Raw genomic sequence first — 17,599 nt, forward strand, 5'->3', positions numbered from 1 at the left:
AAAGCTCTACCCAAAAGAAATGTGTGAGAATGGAGATTCATGACATCTCCAGAGGATTGCAGAAAACTTTTGGATGTTTTATCTTGAACAGAGACAGTCTGTTGCTCGCAGGAGTGTTTATTTATTTGCTGTACTTTATTTCCATGTCTCTAGTTATAAATACCATAAAATGTTTCTGACAGAGGTTGCTTTGGGAAAATTTGGTAAATCATGATTAGCCACATAGGCAGGAAAGTAAAGTTACCTGACATACCAAGAAAAAACATTTATCCAGTTTTATCATTTGAAAAAAGTCCTGTAGATAAAACCTGTGAATGTAAATAGACTTTTTCGAAGTCTGTCTAATTGGAGAATATGGATATGCAATTTGAGATGTCCGTTGGTTTGGTAAGAGCATTAAAAATGAATTGTGGATTTAATATGTGTTTTACTTCTCAGTCAAAATTTTCTCTGGTGAGTCCTTTTGTCAAGATAACAAGTAAAAGGAAGAGGAAATTTTCTTCTGCGAAGGTTTTCATCCTTCCAACTTTTTGATATCTTGAATTAAAGGAATATAATTTAAAAGGACATTAACTGTCTTCTCTAGAATGTTTTTATAGATATGAAAGAATGTTAGGAATATATGGGACATTATTAGTCTGTTGGGTTCTCTTGGTGTTAGTTACTTTGTGGCTCAATGTTAACATATTTCAAAGGCAAATATGATATTTCCCCAAATGTCAAACATTAATGAAATTTATGAGTTGAGGAAATAAATTTGATGTTATATTAAGATGTAATTTCCTGACATTCTCCCTAAAATCATGTTGCTAAAATCCTATTCGGATACCGTCTTCGAAACATACTGTCTTCGAGAAATTTGTGTAACTCTCACATTTTTAGATATCTTTTCCTTTTGATTTTCCCTCTGAAAATACATGTAGTAACTTTCATGTTAATTTGTGACATTTTTGTTACCTTTAAATAGAACTTTAACAAAATTAGTCTTTGTGACACTATTAGGTAGAAAGATTAATTTGAGAATTTTGAATAATTTCAAATTTTGAAGAAGCTCCTTGGAAAGACCATATCTATATTTCAAAGACGAATTAAAACACATTTATTTCATTCTGTACTTTAAGTATTTTATGACTTTGGGCAAGTATTTAACATAGTTTCTCTGTTTCAGTGTGAGATAATTTATATTAATTCATTAACTTTGCTTTAGAAAAATGTTTTAAAAGTTTCTTTTATTTTTATTTGGATGCCCCGCTTGCTGGTTCATTCTTTTGTTTTGTTTTTTTCAGTTGTGGAGGAAGGACTCTGGGAAAACGGCCTTTCCTATGAATGTAGGACGCTGCTCTTCAAAGCGATCCACAATCTGTTAGAAAGGTAAGAGAGGGCCAGCAGCCAGTGGTGCCGACACCTCAGGCGTAATGCTGGACAGTCAGAGTGTCCTAGAATGCTCAGAATGCCTTCACATACAGTTTTATAAAAATAACATTGTACAGATCTCTTGCTTCTTTGTATATTGATATAATTTCAAACTGACAGAAGTTTTAGGAATAACACAAAGAACTTCTAATTTCCTTCTAGTCAGATTCACCAGTAGTTTTACTTTTGCCCAATTTGCTTTATAATTTGTGTGATTGCCCACCCTCTCACCTCCCCCAATGTGTGTCTGTGTGTGTGTATTTTTAAGGTTATTTCCTAAACCACTTGAGAGTTATTTGCACAATTGAGATTGTTCTTTTTACAACCCTAAGTATTTTGGTGTACACTTTCTAAGGACAAGGATATCCTCTCATAGAAGCACGTACAATTATGAAAATTAAGAAATTTAACAGTGATAAAATGCCGTTGTCTAATCCTTAGTTCAAGTGATGTTATCAGTTGTCCCAATTCTGTCCTTTACAGTTTAACCTCCCTCCCCCAAGCTCTAGTCCATGATCATATATTATGTTTAATTTTCCTGTCTCTTTAAATCTGGAAGGCTCCCTTAGCCTTTCTTTTTCTTTCTTGACATTGACATTTTGCATGAGTTCAGGCCATAAATTTTATATAGTGTCCCTCAATTTGAGATAGCTTCTTCATGATGAGATTCAGTTTATGCTTTTTAGTAAGAATACTTCTAGAGAAGTGTTGTTATGTCCTTCTCAGTGTGTCATAGCAGGAGGCCCATGATTTCAGTGTTCCATTATTAATGATATTAACATTGTTAATCCTTTGTTTAAGGTGGTATTCTGCTAGGTTTCTCCACTGTAAATTAATAAGTACTTGTTAACTATGATACTTGTTAATTCTCTTTGTAATTAATAAGTGATTTATGGCCAGATGCAATGAGATTGTGTAATAATTGTTTGTTTTCAAATTTTGACTCACTTGTTTTATCCTCTACTGGTGGTCCTTGTCTAGATCTTTATTACTATTGCGGCTGTAATGGTAATTTTCAAATGCCACCATTCCTTCTACTTTTATTCGTTAGCCTTCTATTTTAAGGAAGAGCTTTTCATTTTCTCTCATGTATGTATTTATCTATTTCTGTTAATCTTTCTATCTATATAAATTTGGAAAGATGGATTCCTATTTTACTTAATGGATTATAATTCATTACTATCATTTATTTAGATATGGCCGGGGGAAACCCCTTCATCCTGGCTCCTCTGGTTTTTTGAACTGTCCTCATCATTGTTGGAGCACCTCCTTGCTTTCTGGCAGAACAATATGTTCCCAGGCTCTGGCTAGTGTTTTAAGGAGAGAAATAGTTGAGAAAGGATGAGTTAATTAAGAACTTGTAAAGAAAAACTTTTTTCATTTCTCTTCCTGAGTCTGTATATAGTACTTTTAGGTGATCAAAGCTGAAAGGGCATTCTAGTACCATGAAGTTTCTTATCCAAGCTAATATCTAGGGTAATAGCACTGCTTAGGATTCTTAAGCTACAGTTGATAAGTTGTCATCATTTAAGTCACTCCAAAAGACCTTTCCCACTAAATTTATCTATTTTTCATTCTGAATTTTAGTTCCTACCTCTGTGCTTTGGAGTAGTCCTAGAGGCCATCTGTGACTAAGGGCAGTATATGTTTAGAAGCATTGATTTTAAGAGTTGAGTACTCTTGAATATTCCAGATATTTGGTATTTCTCTCTCCCTCTGCAAAATAGAGCAAAAGGACACACACAGTCCTTTCAGGAAAATTTACTGTTTCCATAATGCTGAGCTAGAATAAACTTTTATATCTGTATGGTAATTAATGCATCTTTAAACACAGTCCTTTTTACATAAACTTTTTTAATGTATATGGAACAAAGTATATATTTTTAAAAATTGTAGCTCACCATGTTGTTTCTATCAAAATTTATTTTTTTCAGAAAAATACTAATGTGTGGTCGAATTGTATTCTTTTCAGTCTTTTGTGTTTTAAATGGTAACATATTTCTTTTCTTTCTTGGGAGAAAATTAGAGCAGAAAAATTGGGAGAGAAGAGAAATGCAGATAATTCATTTATTCTGTGCTCATAAATTCAGAATTTGTGGTAAAAACTAAAGTCCAGGTCAAGTTGAATTATTATTTTATAAGAAAGTTAATTGTGATGTATGCGGTATGTCATGAGATAAAGGTTGGGATAGTTCTAAACTTCGGGTTAGACCTTGGTTTGATTTCAGGGTCTGTTACTTGATCAGGTACCCTAACCTCACTAAGCCTTAGTTAATGCCCTTTAAATTATCTATAGGATGCTGTGCACCTTGAGTTTTTGTTAGGTGGTGTGTATGATGTGTGCTGCGTAATACTTGACGTCGTTAATGTTCAATAGTCATTAATTCATTTTCCCCATAAATTTATTATTTTGCATACTTTGATTTGAATCTGCTATATGAGTTTATTTTGAAACAAATAAAACAGTGTTTCTTTTAGAAAATAGTAATCAAGCTGTTTAGCTCCCTTCCTACAATTGGAATGGATAAGGTGAGATTCTTTTGAAAAATTGTGATAATACTTTTGTCCTTTAAAATAATGTTCAAACTTTAAGTAACTGTGTTCTGTGAATGAAAATCACCCTACTCATGAGGCAGGGAAACATTTTAAATGGTTTCTTTTAGCTGTCTTTATTCATTGTCAACAGAAACTGATTTGGCTAATACATGCTTGCCCTCTTCTTCTTCCCATAGTTTAGACCACTTGCTGTAACTTATTTTCTGTTTAAAACCTAAGTTTATTGAAATACAGTTTACTGTCTTATTCCTGGCAATTTCCTGTTATGCCTTTCCATTTCCACTCAGATAGGATCAACTTGGTGTCCCAGTGTGGATGTTTTGAGACTCTAGCTTGAAAGCCAGAATTGAGGTTATTGAAACAGGTCCTCAAGCAGTGTATCACTTGAAGGGTGTTTGTACTTCCTAAACCAGTTTTTTCTTAGGTTGCTTATTAACAAAGCTTGTGCAAGTGATTCATTATTTCTGCTTTTTATTTTTTTAAGCATATGGGTTTGTTTAATTAAAAGAGAATTCCACTAATTCCCTTGAGAAGCTCTCACTTACAGCTACGCAGGAGTCATATAAATTGATCCTCTTTCTAAAAGATGGCAGTTGCTATTGTATATAGATGGAGTCACTGCAGTGATTTATTAAAAAAACATTTCTCTACAGAAATTAAAGTAACATTATAAACTTCACACAGAATAAGATGATTTCATTTCTTGTTGCTGTTGATTGGTGCTGAGGTAATATTGAATTGATGCTGTGTAGAATATTTTAAATTCTAAGGTAACGTGACTTCAAATCATTTACTCATTTCCTCTATAACTCTCCAATTTTTACATACACTATATTGTATACGTCTAGCCAATGTCACCTGTCCATTAAGGAAAAAACCTCAATACTTCTCGCTCAAGAGTATTTTCCGTTTAGGTGTCAGACAGAAGCTAACTTATCTGGCTTTAATTTTACATATCTTTACAAGGGCACACATTTCTAGAAGCCCATTTCTTCACTGCCTTCAGAGACAGGAGATATTTTGGGTCTTGGCTGTGCTGATCAAATAACTATTTGACTTGAGCAAGTGACTTGAGCTTGCTGAGCCCCTGTTCTTTACTTATAAAATGGTGAAGGATTGTTTTGCTCAGCACAATACCTTTCTCATTATAAGAGCTCAATAAATGGTTAACTGCTGTTAATATTAGCTAATAGGAGTATTTGATATTACTATTTTTAGAGTTGAACACAACATTGAAAGTCAGTCTAGGGGCCGGCCCAGTAGCACAGTGGTTAAGTTCATGTGCTCTCCTTTGGTGGCCCGGGGCACAGACCTGCACACTGCTCGTCAAGACATGCTATGGAGGCGTCCCACATACAAAATAGAGGGAGATTGGCATAGATCTAGCTCAGGGACAATTTTCCTCAAGCGTAAAGATGAAGATTGGCAACAGATGTTAGCTTAGGGCCAGCCTTTCTCACCAAAAAAACAAACAAAAAAAATCAGTCTATTTACCCAGCTAATTCCGAAATCCCCTTCTACAATATCCTTTTTATGTGGTCATCCATCCTTTCCTTGAATACTTCTGGTTATGTGAGCACACCTTCCAAAAGGAGTTCTTTTCATCTTCAGAGTGTACTCATTGTTAGAAAGAAAGTCTTCCTTATGCTGAGCAGAAATCTGTCCCCTTGTAACTTTCTTTTTCTTAATTCAATTCTATGGGGGTCATGTGTAATTCATCTAATCATACTTCCATGTGGTAGACTGTTTAATGTCTTGGTTCCCTGAGTTAATTTTTTCCCTTGTTTGTGGTTCTTATCATATAATATTGAACCCCAGGCCCACCCCCACCCCATCCCTACCCGCACACCCACCCCTACCCCTGCCCCCACACCCACCATTACCACTGCCACCCTTCCTCCAGTCTTCCAGATATCCTTCTAGTCAGTCCCATTGTCTTCATTTTGATTGCTGCTGGCCCACTTTAAAACTTCATGAGTGTTTCATGGAGTATTGCAGTGGCCTCTTTCATCAATCAGGTTAGGCTCAATTATGCTGCACTATCAAAAGACCTGAAAGATCTTGCTATCTTAAAACAATTGACGTTGATCTCTTGCTGCTGTTGCTTGTGCAGTGTGATTTACTGCAGCACTGCCCTATAGCTTCTTCTCTCCAGGTGGCAGTCGTGTCAGTGGGGTAGCTCCTTCAAAGACTTGCTGGGTTCCTGGTAGAGAGTAAAGAGCAATGGCGAAATATGAAATAGCCCCTTGAAGCTTCTGTTCAGAAGTGGTGTATGGCATTCCTGCTTACATTTCGTTGGCCAGACATTTACCACCAAACTTACAGTCACATGGATGAGAAAGTAGTATCCATCAGCGGAAGGTACCAAAGTTACATGGCCAAGCTTGATGTCAGCAGGACAGGGAGGTAGAGCACATACTTGGGGAAAGGATACAATCTACCATACCTCTTAATGAGGTCTTCTCACTGTTAAGAGTCTGTCCTCCAGACAGGTGCTGGCAATATTACCCAAACACAGATATGCCTCTAAACACAGTTATGGATGGATTTAGACATGTCTTTAAAAACTTTGAGGCATGTTGGCTTCTTTTGGTATTTTCTTCATTTGTAATTTTTTAGTCAGAATTTCAGTATCTGAAGGTTTAGGTCTTCCAAGTTTTATAGTTTTAGATCATGTAGTCGTGCTTATTTTTCCTCTCTTCTGAGAAAGTAAGTGTGCTTCTTGTTTTCTTAATGATTGATTATCCTTTTTTGGCACGATGCCCAGGATGATAAAATACCATTAATTTGGTTTTACTTATGTAGAATCTCTGCTAATTTGAATTGATTCTTCTCCTCCCCCCCCCCCCCCCCCCGATTTCTCTCTCTCTCTTTCTAATAATGTACTAGTTCAGATTGTTCTTCATCAGCCTTTGCAATTGAGTGGGATTTTGTTATGTATTTTAATGAACTTCTCAAAGGTTGCACTCTGTATTTTAAGTTTAGGTTGTCTCACACTCCTCATTAATGGAAATGTACTTTGTCTGTGAATAGATTATGGAAAACAAAGGCCTGCAGTCTTTTTTCAGGAGTTTCTTCATTTGGCATTTTTATTATTGCAGGTTTAGTGGCTATTACTCTTATGTTATTATAATTGGTATGGTTTTTATAATATACCATATCCTTCTCACCTATTTCTATCTAAATGAAGTAAGACATTGAGTTGAAAAGCTTTTAAAAATGAAGCCAGGAAATGTCTGCAGTTCATATCACCCAGAGTTTTTATGATGGCCTCAGTGATTTGCACCACATACGGGACTTATGAAAATCTTGCTTTTGTACCTCTGTAGAAATACTTAAAATGTCTGGCATAATGCTGTCAAATTGGCATTATGTGTGCTAGTATACTTTACTTTTCTTAAGTTTTTAGAATAAAACACATAAGCTCATTTTTTTAATTAAGATTATGATAGTTTACAACCTTGTGAAATTTCAGTTGTACATTATTATTAGTCATGTTGTGGGTACACCACTTCACCCTTTGTGCCCTCCCCCCACCTCCCCCTTTCCCCTGGTAACCACCGATCAGTTCTCCTTGTCTATATGTTAACTTCCACCTATGAGTGGAGTCATACAGAGTTCGTCTTTCTCTGTCTGGCTTATTTCGCTTAACATAATACCCTCAGAGTCCATCCATGTTGTTGCGAATGGGATGATTTTGTCCTTTTTTATGGTTGAGTAGTATTCCATTGTGTATATATACCATATCTTCTTTATCCAGTCATCAGTTGCTGGGCACTTAGGTTGGTTCCACGTCTTGGCTATTGTAAATAATGCTGCGATGAACATAGGGGTGCATGGGACTCTTGAAATGCTGATTTCAGGTTCTTAGGATAGATACCCAGTAGTGGGATGGCTGGGTCATAAGGTATTTCTATTTTTAACTTTTTGAGAAATCTCCATACTGTTTTCCATAGTGGCTGCACCAGTTTGCATTCCCACCAACAGTGTACGAGGGTCCCTTTTTCTCCACAACCTCTCCAACATTTGTCATTCTTGGTTTTGGATATTTTTGCCAACCTAATGGGTGTAAGGTGATATCTTAGTGTAGTTTTGATTTGCATTTCCCTGATGATTAGTGATGATGAGCATCTTTTCATGTGTCTATTGGCCATCCTTCTATCTTCTTTGGAGAAATGTCTGTTCATGTCTCCTGCCCATTTTTTGATTGGGTTTTTGATTCTTTGTTGTTGAGCTGTGTGAGTTCTTTATATATTATGGAGATTAACCCTTTGTCGGATAAGTAGCTTGTAAATATTTTTTCCCAATTAGTGGGCTGTTTTTTTGTTTCAATTCTGTTTTCCTTTGCCTTGAAGTAGCTCTTTAGTCTGATGAAATCCCATTTGTTTATTCTTTCTGTTGTTTCCCTCATCTGAGGAGTTATGGTGTCCGAAAAGATTCTTTTGAAACTGATGTCAGACTGTACTGCTTATATTCTCTTTTAGAAGACTTATTGTTTCAGGCCTAATCTTTAGGTCTTTGATCCATTTTGAGTTTATTTTTGTGAATGGTGAAAAAGAATGGTCAATTTTCATTCTTTTACATGTGGCTGTCCAGTTTTCCCAGCACCATTTGTTGAGGAGACTTTCTTTTCTCCATTGTAGGCCCTCAGCTCCGTTGTTGAAGATTAGCTGTCCATAGATGTGTGGTTTTATTTCTGGGCTTTCAATTCTGTTCCATTGATCTGTGCACCTGTTTTTGTACCAGTACCATGCTGTTTTGATTACTGTAGCTTTGTAGTATGTTTTGAAATCAGGGATTGTGATGCCTCCAGCTTTGTTCTTCTTACTCAGGATTGCTTTAGCAATTCGGGGTCTTTTGTTGCCCCACATAAGCTGATTTTGATGAAAAGATTTTTTTCCTCTAAAATACAAATCATTGATTTGTGCACAATAGATTACATGGGTCTTTTGAAGCTGTTTTGCTCTGTCCTGTCCTTGCTCTCTTAGGGAGACTTTAATCTGTGGATATTTTACATGTGTGAAACATAATGACTCTTCAGAGTAGTCCACTGGTGCTGCTTTCCTCATGGATTGTCAGCATATTCACCCCACATTAGTTCATAACACAGCTGTACAGTTGCCTTTGGCCCAAGGCTTCTTGGTTTGCCAAAGAGTTGGTGTTTAGAGTGAAGATACTTATTTGGAAAAGTACAGTAAAAATAACATGAAGAAAATTAGAATTATAATTAGGATAACCACACAGCCATGTGTCTCTTAACGAGGGGGATACGTTCTGAGAAATGCTTCATTATGTGATTGTCATTGTGCAGGCATCATAGAGTGCACTTACACAAACCTAGATGGTATAGTGTACTACACACTGAGGCTCTGTGGTACTAATCTTAGGGGAGCACTGTTGGAATGGAGTCCGCTGTTGACTGAACTGTCATTATGCAGTGTATGACTGTAACATATTTATAAATTACTAGCTTTCAATGTCCTGTTTTGCGATCCAATAGAGGTGATCCTCAGAGGGCAGATGAGCACTGTTCTTGAATGTGGTGGCCCAAAGATTTCAAAATAATAAATATATTCAGTAGAGCATGGTGGTAGGTATAGCCCTAGTTGAAGAAATGATGATAGAACATTGCAACATTGAGAGTCCTTGGGTATAATGTGATAACAGGAGCAGGAAATGAGTAATCAGTAAATCCCTATTTTATTGAATTGTGACAGTGTGCAGTTCTCTAAAGGAAGGAAGAAAATGAATCTTTAGACCAAGGGGCATATGCTTTAAAGTAAGAGACGCTACAAACATTATAGACACAAGTGAATGAAAGTAGATAACTAACTATAAATGTCTAGAGAGAAACATATTCACCCTAAAATTAAAATTAATCAGTTTATATTTCTATGTGTATTTAGTGTTTTTAGGACAGGGAAAGGATCAAGACTTTAAATTTTTAAAAAATTAAATTTTTTGGTTTTGTGGTTGGAGAATGGGATTGGACACTAAAAGTGTGGAACTAGAGGAGAGCTATGGTTGTTTCAAATTGCATTAGAATTGATGTTTCAGGTGAGGCTTAGTGTACCAAAAAGCTAACCTTACCGAGATTTTGGAAAGGATGGAAATAATAGAGTTTGCTTGGCCAGAGGACATAGCATCACCTCAGGCACAGTAGGAGCCCAAAGTCATGAAGATAGAAGGGAGCAGGTGAAAGAGACTTTTTAGCCGCTACATCATAGAGGTTTCTTTTATTTGGTTGGGAATTGGGAGCACTGCAGTTTCTAGGAGGGAGACCTCTTTGCGTATGTGTTTGATATAGATTGGAGTGGTAAGGTAAAGGCTTTGATGCTGGCGAGGCTACTCCGGTATGGACTTGTATACAGTTTAGTCTATCTGAGCAACTCCTTAACTAGGTGGTAACATTAAGGTACAGTTTGGTTAAGGGTGTGGTAGAGGAACACCATCCTTGGACTTTTTAGTCTGTGAAAACTGTCATACCTACCTAATTGGAGTGACACCAAAGGAGCGAGAGCCACTTGTGGTTCCCTTCTAAACTTCTCAACTATCCCATCTGGGAAGTGGCTTGCTGAGTTAGGCTGTGGCTGCTGCTGTTGCTCTTGTAATCATACATGAGGTCTGCCCGTGGCTTTGGGATTAGAGATTGGGGCTTACCGACTTCCCAGTCAAGTTTCTCTTGTACTTAATTATTTAGAGCCATATGGCATGACACAGAAACATTATGTGTGCACATGCACACAAAACCTGATTTCATTTTCATTTTTCAGCAGCTGTTTCTTTTCTTCTTGAAACAGTGATTTCTGGGAGATGGTAGGGGGCTGGGAATTATTTCTAAAGAGAAATTCTTTCCTAGAACTGTTGCTTAAGGAACGTTTTATAAATCTGGAATCACTTAGTGATCTTGCAAAATAATATTGTACTACTTTACAGAATTATATTATACCTTAATAGTAAGGTGATTTTGAAAATCTCAATGATAGTGACTGGGGTTACTGAGTAGACAACCAGGGTTAACTGGTAATGTATTCTTAGCACTATTGATGATGTTGATTTGAAGTAATTTTCAGCGCATGGAGTATGTCTGCTAGGTTTATTTTTCAAGTTAAATATAAATTTTGTCCCTCAAAAATAATAAAATAAAGGCTAATAGAGTATAAAAAGGGAAAATTATGTTTCTGATATTCTTTAATTTTTATATCTTAGAATTATCTCTCTTAAAAAGATTTCCTTATTTCTGTTCTTCACATATAATAAAAGCATCTGGGCAGAAGTGCTGGTCTTCCAGAACAGTTTTAGTATTTATGTGATTCCCTACATGTTGAGTATGTGCTGTGATTTTAGTCTGGAGTGAGAGGTGATGGGCTATAAAAAAGTGAAACCTGCAGATCTTTTTCCTCAAACATTGTGTGTCTCACTAGCAAGCACACATACACACAAGAAAATTAACAGTATGACACTGTCCATGATTAGTGGTTACAAACAAGAAGAATAACAGTATTATAGTTGAATAAGAAAATACTCCTTGGTGTATAGCATTCATTTCTCAGATATTTATTGAGCACCTACAATATGGAGCAGAATATGAAGCATAGAACATAACAGACATTTATATTTGTTCGATATTGTCAGTGAATAAGATAGATACAGTGCCTGCGCCTAAATTGTGCATAGTTTCTTAGGAGAAAGAAGCCACAGAAATGAATCATTACAACTCAGTGGTGAAAGTGCTGAAATGTAAATGTTAGCATACTGGGCAGGCTGATCTGGGATAGGAAAGATGAACAGAATTAAGTCAGAGGAGGAAGGGATAGAGTGGGACAAAAAAGGAATTCCAGGCCAAAGCAGGGTTAATAGTGATTAATGGTAATATTTAGTACAGAAGTTCTTAATCTAGGATCTGCTTCAGAGAGTTCACCAATCCTGTGGAATTGTATGCAATGTTTTACTCTTCCACGCATTTTTCAGGAGAAAGAGTCTGTAATAACTTCCATTAGATTATTTTTACCATAGAATCATGACCCCAGAGTGATTGAGAACCAAGGGCTTGGAACCTCAGTATAGTGTCCTGTGGAGCCAGCATAGTCCCAGGTGTCGGTCAGGTGGGAGAACTGCCTTCCTTAGCAAAACATACCCCCTCCTCTCGCCTTTCCTCCAGGGCAAAGTACAAAACGGCAGGTGGAAATACTTTCTGTGCTACCTGGTTGTGTGTGTGTGTGTGGGGGGGGGGTGTGGGTGTGTATGTGTAAGTGAGTGAAGTTTGGTTTTTGGACCAGCCAAAGTTGAGACATAGGTGATTGAAGAGTATAGAAATTGATATTGATAATTGCTGACTTCTTTTTACCTGTTTCTTGGGTAAAAAGAAACTTCCCCCTCATACTTACTCATCGTGACATCTAACTGAGCAGTGAATTCTCTATTGGGTTGAGGGGCAGGGCAGAGAAAGGGAGTACAGTACTCAGCACCTTGACTAATTTGGTCCGAACCTTCTCTAAGGTACTTGATGACTTTGCTGACTTTCTGCCACATCACTGCTGACATGACTGTGACTGCTCGCTTATGCAGAGATAAGGCAATTGCAAATCCACTACTTAGAAAACTGAGTAAAACATTACCTCATCCAGTGCAATTCTGTGTTCTTATGTTTTCCTTTCAATGAGTAGGAAATCACTGAGCACATGGAAACTAATTAGCAGTTGAAAATCACGTAAGTCATTTATGACTCTCGTTTGGAACCAGATGGTTTCAGATTGAAGGATCGGTAGTTTCCATGACTGTTCTGTGTATTAGTGATAACCTTTTGTTGACATTGCCTGACAAAGAAGTGTGATCTACAGCGGAAACTCCAGGAGATCCATTAGCACAGAGAGTTAGACTCTCAGATAGCGTTTTCCTTAGCTTTTTTGCCTTTTGCCTTTGTCCTTGAGTGGTCTTGGCTCAGTGCTGCTCCTCCACCCCTCAACCCCAAGTTTCTTTGTTCTGGAATGAAACCAGCAGGTAGAATTTGTGACTTTTACTTCATAGAAGGACAAGGGTTTTGAAACAAACTTTATACATTGTCCTCTTTAGTCAGAGAGATTTTGTCTATTTATCTTGTATATTATACTGTCTCAAGCCTTGGATTTTTTTCCTATCCATAAACTGTAAATTCCTCTTGTTTTCTCTGTTACTGAATAAATGATTCTTTTGAATTCTGACCTTCAAGACATATATGAAGGAATGAATACTTTATTTACAGTGATATTTATTAAGGGAGGTATTTATTAAGGGAGGATATGTCAGTAGAAGTGTTTAGTGTTTGATGTGATTCTGTACCTGTTACATGCCCTATTGCTTTTCTTCTAAGAATTATCACCAGATATACCGTCAATTTAACAACATCATTTGGAGATTAAAGAAACGTTAAATAGACCCATCAATTACAGGATGCATCTGGATTTTAAGAAAGAGGAAAGAATTGAGGAAATATGATAGCATAGGAGTCCATTTATGGTAATAGTTCAGTGTCTTGGCTCTGTGATCAGATATACCTGGGCTTAATCCCAGTTCTGCTGTTCATTAGCTGTGTGACCTTGTCTAGGTGACATTCTCACTCCGCCTCAGCTGCTTCATGTATAAAAATTGACATTGTAGCCACAACTAGAAGGACCCACAACGAAGAATATACAACTATGTACTGGGGGGCTTTGGGGAGAAAAAGGAAAAAAATAAAATCTTTAAAGAAAAAATTGACATTGTAACGTCTATCTCCTATAATTCTTACAAGAATTAAATGATATGCTGTGCCTGGTAATCAAATGTGATGATGGTGGTCGTAGTGATTCTAGTACTGGATATTGGTGGTGTTACTGAAGGAAGGAACCTGATATCAAACACTGGAGCTTTTCAGTGGAAATATCTGTATGTAGTCTAGCAAAAAATACAATTAAGTGTCTTTGATAGGGGATAAACTGTGGCAATACTTTTTCAGTTTTGCTGCTTGGTGCTTTTACCTTTTTGGGTATTCCATATTTCATATTCTACCTTTAATGGAGTCACATAGTCTTTAACCTGAAAAGCAAGTGAACTCTGAAAGCAATTTTAGGAAAACAGATGAGGTTGCTTTGAAAATGATTTCCTTCATTATAAACAGGAAGATTGTTGTAGAAATTCATTATCAAAATAAAACCAGTTGATGACAGTGCCTTTTTGATGTAACAGTGATCCAGATTGGCTCTGCCCATAGCGAGTTAAATTGTAGCCAACAGAAACTATTGCCATTTACTAACCCAACTAATCTCTAATGAGTTGGGTGAAGGCTTGAATTGTTTCCATGCTCCTTGTTGGTGTGGAAATGATAGAGGCAAAAGCCATGTGCAGAATTGCCTGAATATTGAATAAAGAATTGTTATTCCTCTCTTTCACTGGTAGGTAGAACCTTGTGTAGAATTACACCCAGCTTTCTTACAGCTTTTCTTACAAAATATGTCATCTCATTGAATAATGTTAGTGATTACTGTATTTTATCAATTTCAGTATGCACCTTTTCTCTCATATTTGAATATTTTTAAAATCAGGCATACTCCTTACAGATGATGGCATCTCACAATTGGCCAGATCACAATTATGATATAGTTGTCATTTGCCTGCACACAAGTGAAATTGGTCATAGCTGTCTATATTGTTGTCACTTCATTTGAATTGTGTGTATTTTTGGTATTATACGAGTTGAGTTTAATTGCCACTTAACATGTCTTCAGAAAGGTTACTCTGTGATTTGACATTGAAACAGTGTGCGAGAAACGGCATGGAAACACAAGTGAGGCACAACTTAGGAGGAAAGCAAATATTTGTTACTGAAGAAATTATTGCAATTCCTTGTTTTCTTACAAAGCCGTAACCAAGAGCTTTAGCTTACCTACTAACGGAAAATACCTTAGTAGAAGAGGCTATGCTATGTTTTTGTTACTGAGATCCTTGCTAAAGAATTGCCTATCACATGCCAAGCAAGGAAGAGCCAGCATTAAAACTTGCAAAATGGCTTGCAGTGACTTGGAAGAATATCTCTGAAGTACTCTTAAGAAATGCTGCCTGCATTCCCACCATTCTTGATGACACAAGAATTAAAATAATGCAGTAGTGTGATTGGATTTGAAGTAATTGAAAAGTGTAAAACATTTCAGGAATAGATCAACCAATCAATTTTGCTTCATTTTTTTACATGTGCAGGAATAATATGTCATAAAACTGTATGCCTGAAGTCAGAAAGTTCTTTCAGTAAGTATAACAAAAAAATTTTAAGTGATAAGAAAACATTTTGACAGTTTAATTGGTGATGTTTTTATTTTCAATGGTGTATCTCACCTGTGATTGTTGACTCAGTGACTTGCTAAGTTGTATTAAAACTGTAAAAGTAATTCTGGGTGTAATTACTGTAGGTGCCTAATGGATAAGAACTTCGTTAGGATTGGGAAGTGGTTTGTCCGACCCTATGAAAAGGATGAAAAGCCCGTCAACAAAAGGTGAGTCATTTTAACACTCTTGTTTTTTGATTTCTTTTACTTGACCATGACTATCTTTGGGGAAGAGGTGGGTGGGAGAAGCAGCTTATTTATTTATTTTCTAATAATGTTATTAAATACTGTATTATTAAATTTTTGTGGAATATTAAAAATTGCACTAGAAAGATGATTGTCCATAACCCATGTCTAAGCCCAGTATTACCACACTATTAGGAAATGAAATGTTCTATTTTGTTGTTTTCGTTATCCTTCTTTATCTTTCTTCCTTAAAGAGTTATATGGCATAACTTTAAAAACAGTCAAGTGAATTCAGGTAGTGACAGCTTTTATAGAACTGATTGATGAGCTTTCAAAGTCAGTCAACACATCTTTGACAGTAGTCAAACCAGGACCGTGGATTTCTTCTCTAAACAATCCTAAACTTTTAACCATCATTTATTATAAACATGGCTTTAAAGGCATTCCTCAATATTAAACAAGCATAGAGTTTTAGATCAATAAACAAGAATCAAAAACCAAAACCCTCAGGGCTAGCTCTGTGGTGTGGTGGTGAAGTTTGCGTGCTCTGCTTTGACGGCCCGCGTTCACTGGTTTGGATCCCAGGTGCAGACAGATACCACTTGTCAGCTGTGCTGTGGTGGCAACCCACAAACAGAATAGAGGAGGATTGGCATGGATGTTAGCTCAGGGCTAATCTTCCTCAACCAAAGAAGAAAAGAGGAAGATTGGTGGCAGATGTTAGCTAAGGGCGAATCTTCCTCAGCAAAAAAACCCAAAACCCTCAAAGTTGAATATTTACCTCACTTACCTCTGAACACAGCATAGACTTAATTAGTATCATAAGTTGATGGAGACTGTTTCATTTCAGGAGAGCAGGGTACACTGTCTTGATCCTATTTTACTGTCTGTGAACTTGTCCTAAGCTAGGGATCCCAGCTCCAGGATGCAAATAAGAGCTCTTGAAGCCTTATATGGTAGGCTTGTGCTTAGATCTTTTACGTACTTTGCCAGAATTTCAACTGGAACTCCTGTCTCTTTTGGAACCTTTACTTTCTTAAGTTCCCTGTTCCTACCAGAGAGTTAATTAGCAGCCTTCTCTCCAACCTGTATTTCTTAAAGCTTTGATGAAGTGGTTGTGGATTCTCCTCATTAACCAAACGTAATTTATGAAAATTGGCATTTCTTTTTTCAAATCAGACAAATTAGGGAATGGCTTTTTTTTGCCAAATCGCTATGAAATTCCTTGTAATATTTTCCCTTTTTAGTACATTTAAAATCCTTTAGGATTTATAAAAAATTCTATTTCAATAAAACGTAGGTATTATGTACAGTATGTTCCTCATAGTGATGTTTCAGTCAATGACAGCCCGCATATGTGACGGTGGTCCCGTGAGATTAGCACCATAGAGCCTGGGTGTGTAGTATCCCTGTCGTTAAGCGACACCTGACTGCATGTTCTTGTTTGCCTGAAAGGGGTGCTAATGCTTTTAGGAAGGTCCGAGTTTGCGTGGGTGTGCAAAAGCGTGATTTTGTTGACAAGTGCTCTGATTGATGGAAGAGGAATTTCTTTTCTTTTATTTATATTTGGTTTAACCTAATGCATATGTCTCATGGATTTTTTTTTTTTAATCTTAGTGTTCTCCTTAAATTTACAGAGGACTTAGGTTTTCTTAGTGGCTGAAGTTTTGGTTTTTGTGTTTATGAGTCTGAATGGTTAACTACAGAGCTACTTTACCACAGTGATCTTTACCATTCTTAGTTTGCCTCTCCATGCTTAGTGTGCATTCTCACAGCTGGTCACCAGTGGACTAACTGAGCCAGTCCTAAAACTTTTGATCAACACATAACAGGCATTTGTGTGATTGATTTGATAGGAATTTGAGGATGAAGAGGAAATGTAGAAATAAAATAGGAATTGAAGGAGTAGAAATTGGTATTTTAATAGTAAAAAATAATGTTTAAAAGTCAAATGTAGTTATCTATTTTATGAAGAGTTTGTATATCTTTACACTTCATTTTGATCCCAAAAGTCTTGTTAAGTTTAGCAAACCAGATGAAATAATACCTGTAATATATTTGGAAATTTGATTTTGTATGACTAGGAGGCTACTGATTTCCGAGAATGA

The 17,599-nt window shown here is 36.6% G+C and overlaps 1 protein-coding gene across 3 annotated transcripts in view; it reads left to right on the top strand.

Annotated features, from left to right (window-relative positions):
• Positions 1-17,599, top strand: part of MED13L (mediator complex subunit 13L) — a 282,905-nt gene that overhangs the window by 142,780 nt on the left and 122,526 nt on the right. For all 3 annotated transcript variants that reach the window (XM_070275415.1, XM_023647096.2, XM_023647097.2), the window contains 2 exons: positions 1,287-1,371; positions 15,390-15,473. In XM_070275415.1, coding sequence (XP_070131516.1) covers positions 1,287-1,371; positions 15,390-15,473 — 169 coding nt within the window. The remainder of the gene's footprint in view (positions 1-1,286; positions 1,372-15,389; positions 15,474-17,599) is intronic.

This window comes from Equus caballus, chromosome 8 (genome assembly GCF_041296265.1).
Source record: "Equus caballus isolate H_3958 breed thoroughbred chromosome 8, TB-T2T, whole genome shotgun sequence".
Lineage (NCBI taxonomy): Eukaryota > Metazoa > Chordata > Mammalia > Perissodactyla > Equidae > Equus > Equus caballus.